We start from the raw sequence: 16,418 nt of genomic DNA, 5'->3' as shown, positions 1-16,418 counted from the left end.
TCACATGGTTCTGGGCTGCAATCATTTTGCACAAAAGAAACCATCCAAAAGTACAGTGTAGCAGTATACAGGAAATTCAAAGGGGCAACTATGTGCTATTTATATCCAGGCTTTTATACACCCAAAGTCTAAAAGGTTCTTTTTACTTCTTCAAACAAGGTTGGGACATAGACTTTATTTTCAACATAATTTCAAGTGACTTTGTGTAAGAATGGAGGGTCCCTTTAACAAGGACCTGCCGCACATAGCTAAACAGTTTGCACACTGCATTCATAGGTTACCACGACAATAAATCTACGAAATATTTTACAAAAAAATGTTTTCACTAGTGACAGTTAAAAGAAGCCTCGCTGCTGCTTATACATGTACAAAAAACTTGTACACAGATCTGATACAGAATTCTATACTCATGAACATTACTTTTCCTAAGTTCATCTGTTATCATTTTGTCATTGCATACTGTCTCGTCCAAGCACGGGCTGAAACAACAAACAGATAAGATATAAGTCAAACACGATGAAGAGTTGAAGAGTTCTCCAGATGGCAAGGTTTTGTTTTTATCATTTATTATTATGAAGAAGATACAAACTGTAAGGTAAGGTAAAGTCGCACTGCAAGCTTAAGTGACCCACACGGCCGGAGCTTAGACTGGTTTCTGTAGCATGAAGCAACTAGGAGTATTGCTTCTACCCCCAAATGGGATGCTAGTCCATCACAGGGTTACCCCCAGCAGTATGTCGCCAGTACCCATTTATACACCTGGGTTGAAGAGAGAAAATGTGGAGCAAAGTTTCTTGTCCAAGGAAACAACACAGCAATGAAGAGACCAACCTGGCCTAAAACTGACGACCCTCAGATCTTCCGACCATCCGATTGAAAGTCAGATCCGCTAACGACTTCACCACTGTGCCTCCACATTCTTATGAAGAAACTAGTGACATATTGATCTAAAAGTTGTGTTTCCTAGTAATAAACTTTTAAGTTTGAAGCTTCGTAGGGACCTGCTGAAAGGGTCACTGTCACAAAGATTTCTCTGCATTTTGATAAAACTACTCAAACTTTAACAAGATACCCATCCTCTAACATCATACTGATCTTAGTACCAAGAGGAAATTATTTTCATTTCTCCTGGGAAGAACCAACTATAATTAGTTTTATTTGAGATTTCACCAAAACACAGAGGAAGAACTTGAAAAATATTGGCCAGTTTTTTCAAGTCGCAATCTATTTCCATCCTAGCCATCCACATCCAAATATAATTAACACTAGTTTCTGTGTAATAGCTAGCAGGGTAATATTATTGTTAACTACACTGAACCATTTTTTTAACGTTTCCAGTGATACAAACACATTTTTTGGCTACATTAAACTAAACGTAGGTGACACCACCCCTTTTAAAATCCACAAAATATACAATTCAAACAAAAAAAATACATGATGGGTTAGTGCATTTTACAAAAAAGTGCTCAAAGTATTTTTTTAAAAAAAGTATTTATTTTGTACCCACAGCACACCTAGACACCCTTCTGGTTAAGTTCTTGTTGTTTTGATGCAGAAAGAATGCACTCCTAATACAGATTGGACTTAAGATTGTATGGGACAACATTAATTTCAAATGAATTGATCTTGGGACGCGTATCTGGTATCCCCCACAGATTTTGCAGAGGACATCATCAACAACTTGGCAAAGGAGAGAGAGCCTAGTGACATTGAATGCACTCCCTAATCTTTGATTATTACTAGTTTGCATTGCTTACATACCAGTTTCAATGGCTTTGACCTCATTTTCCTTCCACGTTTCAGCTACGTCATTAGCCAAAGGATCATCAGGATTTGGGGCGCTAAGAAGTGCCTGAATAGATAGCAGAACTGTGCGGATCTGAAGAGCTGGGCTCCACTTATCTATTGTCAGAAGAAATATCACAAAAAAGTGATGAAAGTTTTCTTGTTTATATTTTTCACCCAAGCACCATATGGTATGTCTCAATTAACCCTCCCACCCCCAACCCTACCATTATTCCCTGTTACACAAGGATGTCCCAAACAGCTGGCCACTGGTGAATTTCATCATCTAAAAGAGATCTTATCACAAGATAAAATTTCGACAAAACACAAAAGCTGTGGTCACACTGCGCACTTTTGCCCTAGGTAAACTTGACTTGTTGACAGTTTTACCTAGGGAAACTTAAATTTAGAAGTGTGACCGATTTTTCCCCAGGTAAATTACCTGGGGAAAATTTTTCCCATCGATGCTTGAATATGTCAAGAGAACAATAGAATTTCCCTTGACAGTTACCCTACAAGTTTTGAAGGGGTAAACTGACATCCCAAGGTAGTTAGCCAATAGATGCTTGTCGGCAAACGGGCTGATGACAGAGTTGATTTTATCGCGTCTTGTTTTACTTGAAAAACGTCGAAGTGCAAGTCTTTTGTCGCTTTTGCGCAGGCGTGTGCGTGTGTCAAAGAAAGAAGATGGCGTGGTTTAGATCGAACGTGTAAGTATAAATCATTTGCAATCAGTACACGTTCCATCTGGCTGAATTTACTGAAGATTTAGTTTCCTTGTTTGCTATAGCTATTAATCGGCTATATTTCGTTTCAGAAACCAGTATCAGACGCTGAAGAAAAACCACTCGTGATCGCCTTGCTCGTTGCAACAACATAAAAAAAGGTAATGAAAAGAGGAGAATTATTTCTCTTTGATCTGCGTGATTTTCAAACATGTTGTTTTCGATTTGCGCGCCAAATATATGTTTACCGGGCATGAAATTTAATCCTGTCAATCCCTTGTAAATACCTGGATGTGTTTTCTTCAGTGTGACCTTTTCACCTAGGGAAAATGAAACCCGAGACCGGCGAGATAAATTTACCTTCGGGTGAACTCAGGTAAATTTTCCCTAGGTAAATCAATTTTCCCTCGGGCAAAAGAACGTAGTGTGACCACAACGTGAGGAACATTTTAAAGGTGCACTGTCCAATAGAGCCAGCTGGGTTTTGTTAATGATGCTGTTGAGTTTTTTCTTAGCTACATGTGTATTCATGGTTATGGCAAAGACATACAAACTGCCTAGAAACGTTTTACTGACAGAAATTTAGCCACTTAGATAGCAAGGAAAAATTAATTAAGAACTAACAAAAAACAACAACAACAAACAAACAAACTTATTAGATAACATTAGCAAACTCCTTGTTACAAGGTCCATGCATGGGAGGACTGGAAAAGCCCCTCCCCTTCCCCCCACCCCACCCCCCCCCCCCCCCACACACACACTTTTTTCAATACTTTGTTCCACCATGACAAAAACAAGGTTTAGTAACCTCACAATTCTGAACAGTCACAAACAGAAAACCAATAAACTTTACCTTCTGCTACAAATGAATTTGCAACATACAAAGGTAACCTTTGAAGAACTGGACTTGGTTGTGGTATAGAGTTTGTTTTATTGGTCATTAAGTGATAATTATCTTAGGATCTGATTGTTAAGTTCAGCTCAGGAATATGTTTATTTAAAGATTTTTCTTAAACGCTTGTTCCTTAATGTGAGGGCCAGAAAAGTAAACTAAGATTCATTACAGATGTAATTGTTGGAATTAAAAAGAAAATGTGACTTGGAGCCAATATAAATTAGAATATGTATAATTTATACCATACTTGACAATTTAGATGCATTTCCAGCCATTTCAGAAGACTTACAATATGTATATTTTCAAAATATCCCAGACCTCCCTCGCTGTCTTCCCCAACCCCCCCCCCCCCCCCACCATCACCTCCATTCCACTTGAAAACCTGTGACAATTCAAAAGCAAGTAGGAAGGAGCGCAATAATTTGTATTTGCCTTATTTGTTTTCATATGTTTTCTAAGTTTTGTTCAAAGCAATGGGATTCAACAAATTGGATGGGAATTTCAAAACTTCACTCATATATGCTACCCAAAATCAAAACTTGTGAAAATATCCTACTAACATTAATATTTATCAAAACACTTAAAAACAGTATAACATCGAAGTAATGTTAATAAACTTTCATTTGAACGGTCACAATTTAGTGCTTTAACCTTAATTAAGGCTTAATTTAATACGCTAGGAACGAGAGGTGATATGAAAGATTAAAGTTAAATTGAAAGACTGGACTCATCATTTGCGATAAAAAAATTAGATAAAACAGTTATGTAAACACGCGCCTTTGGCAAATAATAAAACACGAGAACTCAATAATTAAATTTTAATCTGACTCCAACCAACCTTTTAAGATATCCAGGCAGATGCGACCAAGTTTGTCGATATTCGGATGATAAATCTTTGTCATAAAACGGACTTTCGGGGCGGCCATGGGATAGTCTTCGGGAAGGAATAGTTCCAGATCAAATGTCCCATTTTCGTATGGTGACTAAAACCAAAGACGATAAAAGAATTTTATAATTTACAACTTGCAAAGTAAGGTTGCATGTAGCTTCACGCTTCATACAACAAAGTAATTGAGTTATAGAGTAAAGGGATTCAAACGGTAGAGTAAACTTCCCTACCTGACTCGGCCCTTCTATGCTCACTTTGAAGTATCTTGCATTTTGTTCGCTTGGAGTAGCGCTTATACCAGGCACAGGTTCGGCGAGCAATCGCTGAGTTTCCTGAAATCGAAAGACATTTACCTTGATCATCTATTCGATTGTCACATGCACACTTGTCAAGATTTAGAGGATCTAAACCGAAAGACAGCCAATTTTGACACATTTTTTTCGCTCACGAGCAAATTCACTACTCAATGAACCTACCTTGGTTATTCTACGAGGTAATCCAGCCGCCATATCGACTGAAAATTGCTTAAAAATGCGAGAATAACACTAAAATGTCGAAAAATCCTAAGTCAGGTACTACCACCGGTGACTGCCACCTTAGCATTGTGGGTAATATTGAGCCCGCACTACACTAACCCGCTCATTTCCAGGGTCCAGAGTCTGAAAAGTCACACGGGCATCACAGATCAAGGAAGATGGCGGAGAAAAGCGCTTCTGAGGTAAGTAGCTCTGTAATGTGTTTAATTTCTTGCTTTCTTCTCCGCCGATCACTGAATTTTCAATGTGGATGTCTTTGATTGGTAAAGCGTCAAATGTGCGCACACGTAGCGAAAATAATAACGGGGCCGTTCAACTTTTTTCAAGCTAAATTTTCTCAATTCAAAGAACACATTTGTCAGCTGACTTTTTACTGAAAGTAACCTTAAATCTTTGTAAAAAATAGGAAAAAAAATCTACCGGAGGATAATGCTTAGTAGGTTTCCCTTGAATGGTTTCGTTGCACAATTTCATCGACCGACTGAAAAATGAAAAATTCTAACCCCTTCTGAAATGAACAACACCACATGATACGAAAGTACACTTCTCAGACCAACTTTCGCTTTTAAAAAATGCTCACATCCACGGACTCTAATGCGTACCTAAGAACCAAATTTACATTTCGCACGTTTTGGTTTCCACGTTTTTTCACATAAACTACTGTTGTGAATTTGGTCACATGTAAAGGCTAACCCATCAAGATGTATGCATGGTGACTATAACCAAACCTTACAAGTAAGGTGGGGGGGGGGGGGGGGGGGGGGCTTGAATGAGAATCAATGAATGAGTGAGTGAGTGAGTGAGTGAGTGATTGATTGATTGATTGATTGATTGATTGATTGATTGATTGATTGATTGATTGATTGATTGATTGATTGATTGAATGAATAAATGAGAATGAATGAATGAATGAATGAATGAATGAATCAGTGAGTAAGTGAAGGAATGAATGAACGAAGGAATGAACGCACGCACACATGCACGAACGAAGGAACGAATGGATGACTGAGTGAATGAATGAATGAATGACTTTATTTAAACATAGTCAACTCACCAGGACTTAAAAACACTATTTCTTTATTTAAACTAAAACTAATGTAATGCATCAAAACTATCGTTACAAAACCTATTTAGACTCAGAGCCTGCTTTACATAAGTTGCTGTGTAGATCGATTTTTAGAAGTGTTGTTTGCAGCTAGCCCTGTAGGTCCCAAGAGAATTTCCTTGCCTCAACTCAACAGGAAAGCTATTCTAAAGAACTGCTCCAGAGTAACTGAAACTATTTTTCATAAAGTTTGTATGGGGAAGAGGAATAGTAAGATTGACCTTTCCACCTCTTCTCTTGCCAGAGCGAAGGCAAATGAGGGACTGGAGAGAGTAAAATAATGAGGATTGCTGGAAATGGCAAGAACGGAGAGAGGAAAAATAGGATGGCAAGGCTCCCACTTTCTTGCTCTTCTCGTCCCCTGTGCCACCTTTTTCTTTTTTTTCATTTTCTTACATTTCCATTTTTTTGCTCCTTTTATTCTGAAGGAGCTTCTGCAGGGAAGAGAGCCTTTTCTCAGTCTATATCCAACTTAGATTTTGGCCCAAATTTTCTAACCTGTGCCACAGACGGGCTATAAATAACGCTAAATATTACCACTGGTTATAGTGTATGTATGTGGCACAAGCTAAAATTTTCTACAAATCCATAAAATTCCATCTTACAGTTGTTGGATACATTTTCCTATATCATCTAGATCTGTTGCAGACAGTGACAATTGCAGACCTTTTGAAGGTCATAATACTACAAATCCTGACACTTAAAGAGATTATTTTAATGGCACGTACAGGGTATCTGTAGCTGTTATGCAGCTGCAGTTAGTATGTATGGACCATGAGTGAGTTGTTGGTTTTCTTACAGGGATTCCTGGATAGAGCTGTTCAAGTTTACCGAGAACACGCAAAGACTGGCTCTGTTACCAATGCAGGAGTTTCTTTACTTAATCAAGATTCAACATCAGCAACAGTAGAGCTGAGCATCATTTCAAAGTGGTCTCAAAGGGATTTGGATAGAAATGAAAATCGTAACTTTTGCAGAAGCCACATTGCAAGTTATGATACTGCTAGAAAGTGTTTTAGTAATATCAGAGAACCTTCGTTTCCCACGGAAGTTCAAAACTTGTAAGTAGCAATCATGATATTAATTTTTTAATAGCAATTAATGATAATTGATGGGCTTGTGGGATTAAACCCACCTACATGTACTAGTAGTCAGGGCTGTCAACCTCGCACGTCTTCAAATATGGAGAATATGACTTCCCCGGCCAGCAATAACAAAGCGCCTTACAGAGGTGTCGCATCAAGGCCAAATTCACGGGTTCAGTGGGAGGGGGGGGGGACGTACATTAGACAGTACCAGAAACAACGCTACTCATTTCAGATTTTCTTGTCAGAAAGTCGAGTCTACGACAAATACCAAACTTCATCAATTATCCGGGAGAGACATAAATCTGGAGAAATCCAGCTAAAAAATTGGGAGATTACATACATAAATCGGGAGACCAGGAGATATGGCTCAAAATCTGGAGATTACATACATAAATCTGGAGACCGGGAGATAAGGTTCAAAATCTGGAGACTCCCGGATTATCCAGGAGAGTTGACAGCCCTGAGTAGTACACATTGCTTTTTGTTGTTTTAGCACCCATTCACTGGATTTTTTGCATGTACATGTAGCAACACATGGAAACAGTTTTAAACACTTTTTAGCACGTTTAATAAATACACTTGACAATGTTTTTTCACCTTAATCCCTCTTGTTGCAAATAGGGTCACATATATTGCCCATTTGTAACCATGTTCCACAATCTATTTCACAATACAAAATACTAAATATCCATCACAGATACCAGGTACTACAAACTGAAGTCACACATTTATTGTAATCATCATTGTCAGCTGACTAGAAGGGATAATTGTGTGAAACCAGTGAGAATTTTCTTTACACAAATATTTGGGAACAAGAATGTTAATGCAGCTTAATCAGTCCAGTTTATAAACTTTTGTTTGGCTTGTCTTTTCCTCAGACAATTGAGCAGTGTTTCACCAAGTGGTAAACTGCAAGCAATACTGCGAAAGGTGCCGGGGAGCAAAGGACAGGAAGACAAGCAGTTTTTAGAGGTAAAGAGGACAAGCAGTTCTAAGCTGCTGTACTTAGCAAGAATGAGAAAAGTTACTGTTGACCTTAAGGGATCATCACCCTCCCTCCATCTCACCACCACTCCTCCTCCCCCTATTGACCTTAGCTTAAGGGACATCATTCCTCTCCCTCCTTCTCACCCCCACCCCTTATTGGCCTTTACTTGAGTGAATATCTGAAAGAACTCTGATTTTTAATCATGGGTGATTGTGATGGTTGTAGATCAGACCTGTTCAAATATACTCACAGACAACAAGATTGTTATGGGTATGAAGCTCAATGTAACATGTGGTTGACATTTCTTCTAATAGATTTACTTCCCTCCCTTCTTACCATAAAAGAGGCTAATGGGCCGGAAGACCAAAATCTATTATCTGGATTCAATTTGTTCTTTGTCCAAATGTGATTAATGTAGATTTGGTCCAGTGGTTACTTGGTCAAGAGTGTTGATGTGCAGGCTTGTGAAAAACATGGGAAGATTTATGAGGACTGTAAGTATAATCACATAGCCACTCTTAATGTAAACATGCCATGTACACCTGTATGCTTATTACTTAACTGTCGTACTTAGTACATGTATATATAATGTTTTACCTTCAAATTCAAATGAGCTATTGCAGACAGTGCACCCAGATAATATGGACACTTTTGCAATTATCCCTTTGGTGTCTGTATTTACCGGATTCCTCTGTACATATAATAAGTACAACTTTATCATGGCACTTTCTGTCTCCCCCTTACATTTTATGTAGGGGTAGGAAGGGGAGAAAATTGACAGGAAGCTCATACAGACAGGCTGTGTGCATATCTTTGAGGTTGTTGTATTTTAAAAAAGGTTTCGAAATAACAATGTTCTGTGTAAAAGATCAAGGAAATCTCTAACCTGTGTATGGGATACTAAAAAAACAAGGATCAGATTCTCAAGAAACAATCTTTCAGTCAAGGAGAGTCAAACAAGAGGTGAGATAGAGAAAGGGAAACAATTTCTAAAAGTTGGAAAGAATTCTAAGGGATGATTGAAGAAGTGTCAAAATATCTCTCCTTAGGACCCCCACCAGTTGCTGTCCCCGAGTTCACCACTCCCTCCTCCCTCAGTACGTTGGATGTGTGTTGGCCTTTCTTGTTCAAATTGGGATCAGCTTTTACTGAATAATTTGACTGAATGTTTCTTATGTGTCGAATTATCTTTTGTTTACATGTTTATTTTTTTGCAGCTCAGTTTAGTTGCTTAGCCTGGTCAGCATCTGAACAATCCTTGTTGTATGTCGCAGAAAAGAAACTGCCTAAAGCTGTTTCATATTTTGAAAAGCAAAAACCAGGTATGACGGCTTAATAATATTGTAAACTGTTGAAATTATTTAAAACCCAATTTAAAAGGAAAGTGAATAGAAAATCCCTCAAGCCATTTCCTGTCAACATGCATCGATCAGGAGACCAGCATTTGAAATGTTCTTTCAATAATTGCAAACCCCAAGAAACATTTGAAACTCACATGCAGCTGGAAGGTTTGGGGAGCTAGTTTCTGTATATAGCTTTACATGTACATGTATATCTACAGTGTATGATGTGATTATCATGGGGAAACTGTACATGTACACTCTTTGTAGCTCAGTGGAAGGTTCTGGATAGCTTTAATCTGCAATTATGTGATTTTCAGGAAAAACTGTGCTTGGGTTATATTGATGTACATTCTCAAGAGAAACAATGAAGAGGGACGAAACAGTGCATTAAGGAATGATTGATAATTACCATTCTAAAGTCAGATTATCAGAGTACTTATAGTTGAGATGTCTGACATGCATGTAACAATTAATTATCTTGGCTTTGTGTTCCTCAGATGTGCCATCAGACAAGCCTGCTCCAGTAAAGGTAACTAATATGTAGAAAGAGTTAGTACTCACGAGAAGCTCTTTTATATAACACAAAAAATAATTTACTAAATTATAAGCTTCAATTACAACAACAAACAAAGATATAAATAAATTTTATTTTATTTATTTATTATTATTATACTTAGGGCTTTTTATTGACACTGGTTTAGCCGTCATTAGTATGATTCGATTGTGTGATCTTAATATCTCTGCATAAATATGGAATTCTTTATTTTATAGAATTTTGAACTTTTATTATTAATTATATCTATTTCCTCTTCTTTTATGTAAGGTTAAGTTACTTCTATTTTTCAGAATTTGTGAATGAATAGTGTTTTGATGAATTGATTGGATTTTTTGTGACAGCAGGTTGATTGTAAATAGGAGTTTAATTGAGATTTTGTAATAAGGATTTTACCTTATTATTATTATTATTATTATTATTATTATTATTATTACTATTATTATTATTATTATTATTACTATTACTATTATTATTAATTATTTTTGCTTCTTGAGTATTGGACTAGCCTTAGTAATGGCCTTTTTGGAGGGGGAGCGAGCCCATGGGAGTGGGGGTGGGAGGGGTAGGAGGGAGGGGAAAAAGGGCTGAAACAGATGTACTCTGGCCAGTAAGGGTGTGCATCACTAAATTATTAATTTAAAAATAGATGTTTAGTAAACGAATAAGCAGTAATGATAAATTATAACAAAATATTAACAATAATAATAACAATAATAGTAACAATAACAATAGTTTTACTGTGCATAATAATAATAATAATAATAATTATTATTATTATTATTATTATTATTATTATTATTATTGTTGTTATTATTATTATTATTATTATTATTATTATTATTATTATTATTATTATTATTATTATTATTATAATAAATTTATATTCACAAAAAGCCGTAGTTATAGTTAATGTTTTTTATTTCTTTTTGGGCTATCCTTGGATTGGGGTGGGGAGAGGGGAAGGGATAAAAGACGTTATGTTCTCTGGCCAGTAAGGGACTACATCACTGAATTATTAGTAATAAATAAAATAAAAATAAATGTGGAGTAAATGTGCAGTAATTACTATAAACCAAACATTTGTAGCAACTATACAATGGCCAGATGGGCTATAAGATAACTATTTTGAATGTCGTTCTTGATGAGAAAAGACCCATCTTCTCCTAACCCCTTTTTTCAGGGAACACAGTTTGACCTCAAGGAAGACTGGGGTGAGCAGTTGATTTCCAAAAGTTGCCCTGTTCTTGCTGTTCTTGATGTGACAAACGATGAGATCAAAGTCCTGGATGGTGTGCCTGATTACGTATCTGCTGGACAGGTGAGACAAAAAAAAATTGATTAGTTCTATTAACCCTTTGACTCATAATATCAAAGAACAAATTCTCCTACATGTACCTTGTCCCCATACTTTTCTTATAAAAGTACTGGGTAGAGGTTATTAAATTACCATGAATTAAATTCACCTTGGGTGATCATATCCTTAATTCTCATGACCTCAGGGGTTGAATAAGCATTAATATTACAAGGAGAAATTTGAGGCGGCTCACTGTTAGGGTTTAAAGTGTTATTCAGCCCCTCAACTCCTTCCCAACCCACAACCCATAGTCATGGTCACGGTTAGTAAGACCCTTACAGTATTTGAAGGTTACAGTCTCTAAATAAATAAAACTCCCTGATGCATTAAGCTTTTCTCAGGATCTGTTTATTTAACGCCCCATTCTTGAAATGACAGTTTGAACAAGGCCTTCTCTCTTTTGCCTCCTGTGCCTGCCCCCAAATTTTCCCACTAAAAATATTATCAACAGAACAACAGAATAGACAGAATACACTATCAGTTCCCAAAAGACTGCAAGGAGCTGTCAGGAGCATGGAATGCATGGCATGCTATTCTGCTTATTCCAAAAACAAAATACGTTCCAAGGAGCAAAACAACACTAGCCATATTTACCAAAATTTATCCATTAGGTTGAATAAGGAAGCTTAACAGAAATGGATTCCTTTTTAATACCACATAAGGTTGTCATCACCCCCTCCCCCTCCCCCTCCCCCTTTCCCCTCCACCCTTCCCCCTCACCCATAGCACCTCCACCTAAGACCTTTGTTTTTATCGTTGACTGCAAAGCCTGCCATACTATTTTATTTTATTTTATTAGCTTTGCCTATTACATGATACAGAAAAAGAAAGGAATAATAAATGCTAAATTAGGCAGAGAAACCACAAAAGCAGTAAGCCAATTACAGTCAACCCTTTCCCAAGTAGTTTTATTTTTAGAATATATCTCAGGGGACCTTTGGAATGCCGACAATTCAAATACCCAATCAAGGAAGAGCAATGAAAATAAAAATGTCATACGCTTTTGTGGGAAAAGCAGTTCTTAAAGTCAGGCCTACTTGGGAAAGGATTGACTCAAAGAGTTTTTATAGTTAGAGGTTCGTAGTCATGGGTACCAAACAAAATTGTTTTCCTAACATACTGCTATGATAATCTTCTTTAGGCCTGTTGGGGTCCAGATGACAGCAGCGTTGTTTTTGTGGGATGGTTTCATGAGCCATACAGGCTTGGCCTTATTTACTGTCCAATAAGAGAGTAAGATCTTATTGAATTAAATCAACTGATAATTACGTTCAATATAGAGAGAACGCACCCTTATTGCGTTTGGAGTGCAGATTGTATGGGACAATCAACGAAGGAATTAATGGGTCTTGGGGCACCTATCTGGCATCCGTCGTAGATTTTGCAGAGGTGGATGACATCATCGCCAACTTGGTCAAGGAGAAAAGCCTGAGATTGAGATCATCGAATGCACTCCCTTATCTTTGATTATTATTAGTTTTAATGTGTGAACTGTCAGGGGAGGGGGGGGGGGGAGGAGGGAATCACCCCCACTCACAGTCTTTTTTTTTTTATGGAAGGACTGGGGAGACTGCAGTCCACTATTTTCCCATGTGGTCTTCTAGATCATAGGAATAATGAACTGCCACCGTCTTAGTTTGTAATATTGGCAAGCACAACCTAGCAAGTGTGCCAAAACTACCGAGGGGGCCCCTCTTAAGGTTGTATAGTCTTTCTCTCCCACTCTGAGCTCCCTTGGTAGATTTGGCACTCTTCCCAGGTTGCACTCATCATTACAAACGGTGAAACCAAGTTGGCAGCAGATCAACCAAAGCATATGATCTCGACGCCAATCATACTGGAAAAAATGGGACTGAAAACAGTGTTAAGGATTTATAGTCTGATTGATGTTTTTTTAAATGGATTTTATGAAATCAATAATCTTTTTTGCATTCTTGTTCAACATTTTGTTTTGGTTGTTGTTGTTTTTTTGTCCAGAAATGCATTGTTTTCTCTGTCATTGGATGGAAAAAATCTCGGTAAGCATTCCTAGTTAATTTTGTATCACATCTTTCAAGATGTGCTACCACTGTTATTTGCAAACAGAATGAACTTTTGAGAGATTTAAGATCAATTCTTCCACCTTGTATTTACACTTACAGTCTTCTACTGTGTCCTTGCTTTACTTTCTTGGTGAATTAGTAGCGTATATTTTTCTTGTGAATCCAGAACAGCTCAGCGATGCCAAATATTCAGTGCACTCACCCCGCTTCAACCCTGCTAAGGACAAGTTGGTAAGGTCACAATTATTTCTTGGGCTGAGTAGTGGTCCCTTGAAAAATCCAAAGTCTTGCGAAATGTAGACAAAGTCTGAGAATGTTGGATGTTGTATAGGAGGCCACACATTCTGATTTTTCTTTGCTGCTGTGTTCTTATCCTCAGCTGATTCAATAACTTATTTATAAGCGGTCGACAAAATCCTCCCAAACGCAAGGAACATACTGCAGAACACTCCCACTTACAATGCTTTTTTGCAAACGGAACAAGGACCTTTCAGAAAAAACAAACTGGAAGTAATTTTTCCATGTTATTCAACTTGGCTGATTTGGCCATATTTGAGATTTGAAGAAAATGATGAGCGGATGAAAATTAGGCTGCAGAACAGGCGTTCTTATTTTTGCGTTTTTCAGGGGAAGGAAGGCAAGCAAGAGGCGAGCGCGGGAGGGGTGCAAAATATAAATGAACCCCTCCCGTCGCGCGCGATTCGTGCTTCGCGGTGGCCTCGTGCTTGCCTCCGCTTGCCTGTAAAACGAGAATTAAAAACTCCTGTTCTGCAAGCTGATGAAAATCGGCTCTATTGCAACAAGATTTTTAAATGTGCAGATAAACACGTTGTTTTTTATTTTTATTATGACTCCAAAGAGAAACGCTAGTTTTTCCTCCGCAAATCCTAAATAATTTATGTTGTTGTTTTTTGTTTTGTTTAGATTTACATCGCCTCGGATGTGGGCGGCGCACATCGTAAATGTGGAAGATTAATGCAGGTTTGTTGTTTTTTGTTTTGTTTAGATTTACATTGCCTCGGATGTGGGCGGCGCACATTGTAAATGTGGAAGATTAATGCAGGTTTGTATTTTAATTTTTCTCGTATACACTACAAGCAGTCCCTTATTTTACTCAGGGATAATAAAGCGAGCGACCCACGCTAACGTGCGCGAAAATTGTCCCCCGCGAGGACACGCTACGCGCGGAATTTTCACTTCCCTTCCGCCGGTCGCGGGACCTCGCATAAGGAAATTTTCGCGCGCGCGCGCGCTCTCATATTCTATGTCTTTTAGAAAGGAGGGAAAATATAGCTGCACATCCCTTGACCATCATCAAGTGACGGGAATAGTTTTATGGCATCCATCTTGGTAGCCTCAATTGTTAAAAGTGTGGAGTCTATTCCAGAAATATTCCGTCAATCAAAGTGGACATTTTATTGAAAATAAGAATGGAAAACGAAAAAATTTTACATGCGCAAGTTGAGATAGCAGTAATCACCATTTGTCTTGTATTCATAGTTTATAGAGGTTACTAATAATACTTGTCATTTATAATGTACTTTCAGGGATTTGATTGGCTTAGCGGCCATTGTATATGAGTAGTCATTATACCATGCCGGAGAAATTATTAGTGACCATTAAATTGCCTTCTGGTTGTTCTTGCAAAGCGAAATCAGCAAGATCCAGCAATATTTCTTGATTGGTTTTAGTGAAACAATTGTTCCACTCGCGCTTGTTGGATGTGCAATGATTATAGCCAACTTGGCGATACGCGCCTCGTTGGCTATCTATCATCTCATATCCAACGTTTGCTGGTGGATAATAATTAACGTTAATGATTATTTGACACCTAATGAATGATGCAGTCTTGTTATTGTACACTTCTTGAATTGTTATATACTCTAAATCCAGACCTAACAAACACTGACAACCTAATCTTTCGACGCACTAACAAGCCTGTCACTGTGTCGAATTGTTCTTTTGTTTTTAGTATGACTGGAACACGAAGACTACCTCAACTGTCATTGATGTCGTGGACATTCCAGAAAGTAAGAAACTTGTCTCCAGTCTGGACTCTTAAGCCTGGTTTACACGTACGACGCAAGCATAAGCATAAGCATAAGCACAAGCATAAGCACAAGGATGTTTACACGTGCGAAGCATAAGGTGACATACGCAAGCGCTGAGGCATAAAGAATGTGGCACAATCGCGCGGCCGGATTACCTTTTGGCGCGAGATTTGATTCCAACATGGCGGAAAATGGCAACGCATGAGTAACTAGAATGTACGCTGACAACTTGTCACTGTTTTTCATTTTCTTTTCCTTGCGCTTGTGCCTATGCTTGCGTCGTCCCGGTTTACACGGAGGACGCAACGACCCAAGCACGAGCACAAGAGAATGTAAATCGTTCCATTCTCTTGTACTTGTGCTTATGCTTGCGTCGTTGCGTCCTACGTGTAAACCGGAACGACGCAAGCATAAGCACAAGCGCAACTGAGCACAAAGCGCTTATGCTTGCGTCGCACCGGTTTAAACGTAGGTTTCTTGTGCTTATGCTTGTGCTTATGCTTATGCTTTGGTCGTACGTGTAAACCAGGCTTTACTCAATGCACATTCTAGGTTCTTTACAGTCTTACAGTGGTAGTTCTTGAGTGCTGGTTACTCCAGATTTATCCCTCCCCTCAACCTCGTTTCCAGACAATGGAAACGCTCCGGGATCGAGTTTGCTCTCGGCGCTACGCACCTCGTTGGCTATCTATCATCTCATATCCAACGCTCGCTCGTGGAATAATTGTTAAATGTGACTCAAAAGGTTGAATTATTTACCTCAACGGTCAAATTTATTACCTCAATGGGCGAAGACTGATGTAAATCTGCTGGAACTCTGTCAGATCTCTCTAAGTGACGCTTTCAATGTACTAAGACATTTTTAATCTGTGATCTGCAATTGTCCGTTCCAAATTTCATAAAGGGACTGGGTCCTAGTTTACACATTGTTCAGATTGCGTCACATGAAGAAGCGAACCGGGTTCAACCCTATCGCCACAAAGATCACATAACAGTTAGCAAGTTTACCAAGTTTGGTTATGTTTCATTGCGTAGTAACCAGGCAGTGACCAGTCAAAAGT

At 38.2% G+C, this 16,418-nt stretch overlaps 2 protein-coding genes across 5 annotated transcripts in view; one reads left to right on the top strand and one right to left on the bottom strand.

The window, feature by feature from the left end:
* Nucleotides 1-4,920, bottom strand: LOC146457332 (ubiquitin-conjugating enzyme E2 N-like). Its single transcript, XM_085092149.1, has 5 exons — nt 4,771-4,920; nt 4,525-4,626; nt 4,244-4,388; nt 1,762-1,902; nt 1-479 (listed from the first exon to the last, which is right to left on the bottom strand). The coding sequence occupies exons 1-5, from the start codon at nt 4,801-4,803 to the stop codon at nt 442-444; spliced, it is 459 nt and encodes a 152-aa protein (XP_084948275.1). The 5' UTR covers nt 4,804-4,920; the 3' UTR covers nt 1-441.
* A 35-nt stretch (nt 4,921-4,955) lies between these two features.
* The window catches only part of LOC146457331 (acylamino-acid-releasing enzyme-like), a 33,005-nt gene continuing 21,542 nt past the window's right edge, over nt 4,956-16,418 (top strand). For 2 of the 4 annotated variants that reach the window (XM_085092145.1, XM_085092146.1), the window contains exons 1-12: nt 4,956-5,012; nt 6,737-6,996; nt 7,902-7,995; nt 8,430-8,505; nt 9,229-9,333; nt 9,852-9,883; nt 11,091-11,228; nt 12,406-12,497; nt 13,242-13,282; nt 13,473-13,537; nt 14,313-14,369; nt 15,279-15,336. In XM_085092145.1, the coding sequence (XP_084948271.1) occupies nt 4,989-5,012; nt 6,737-6,996; nt 7,902-7,995; nt 8,430-8,505; nt 9,229-9,333; nt 9,852-9,883; nt 11,091-11,228; nt 12,406-12,497; nt 13,242-13,282; nt 13,473-13,537; nt 14,313-14,369; nt 15,279-15,336 (1,042 nt within the window). In that variant the 5' untranslated portion in view covers nt 4,956-4,988. Of the gene's footprint in view, nt 5,013-6,736; nt 6,997-7,901; nt 7,996-8,429; nt 8,506-9,228; nt 9,334-9,851; nt 9,884-11,090; nt 11,229-12,405; nt 12,498-13,241; nt 13,283-13,472; nt 13,538-14,230; nt 14,288-14,312; nt 14,370-15,278; nt 15,337-16,418 lie in introns of all 4 variants that reach the window. The other 2 variants (XM_085092147.1, XM_085092148.1) reach the window with 1 other exon arrangement.

This window comes from Pavona decussata, unplaced genomic scaffold, assembly GCF_977016875.1.
Source record: "Pavona decussata unplaced genomic scaffold, jaPavDecu1.1 SCAFFOLD_244, whole genome shotgun sequence".
In the NCBI taxonomy this organism is placed as follows: domain Eukaryota; kingdom Metazoa; phylum Cnidaria; class Anthozoa; order Scleractinia; family Agariciidae; genus Pavona; species Pavona decussata.
Note: the sequence above shows the minus strand (reverse complement) of the source record. Positions and strands in the feature narration are given on the sequence as shown.

Excerpts from the sequence above, each read along its gene's own strand:
- LOC146457332 (XM_085092149.1), bottom strand. The coding sequence starts at position 4,803 with ATGGCGGCTGGATTACCTCGTAGAATAACCAAG. Across the intron at positions 4,389-4,524 it reads GCATAGAAGGGCCGAGTCAG|TCACCATACGAAAATGGGAC; the intron begins GTAGGGAAGTTT and ends CTTTGGTTTTAG. Across the intron at positions 1,903-4,243 it reads CTGCCTGGATATCTTAAAAG|ATAAGTGGAGCCCAGCTCTT; the intron begins GTTGGTTGGAGT and ends TTCTGACAATAG.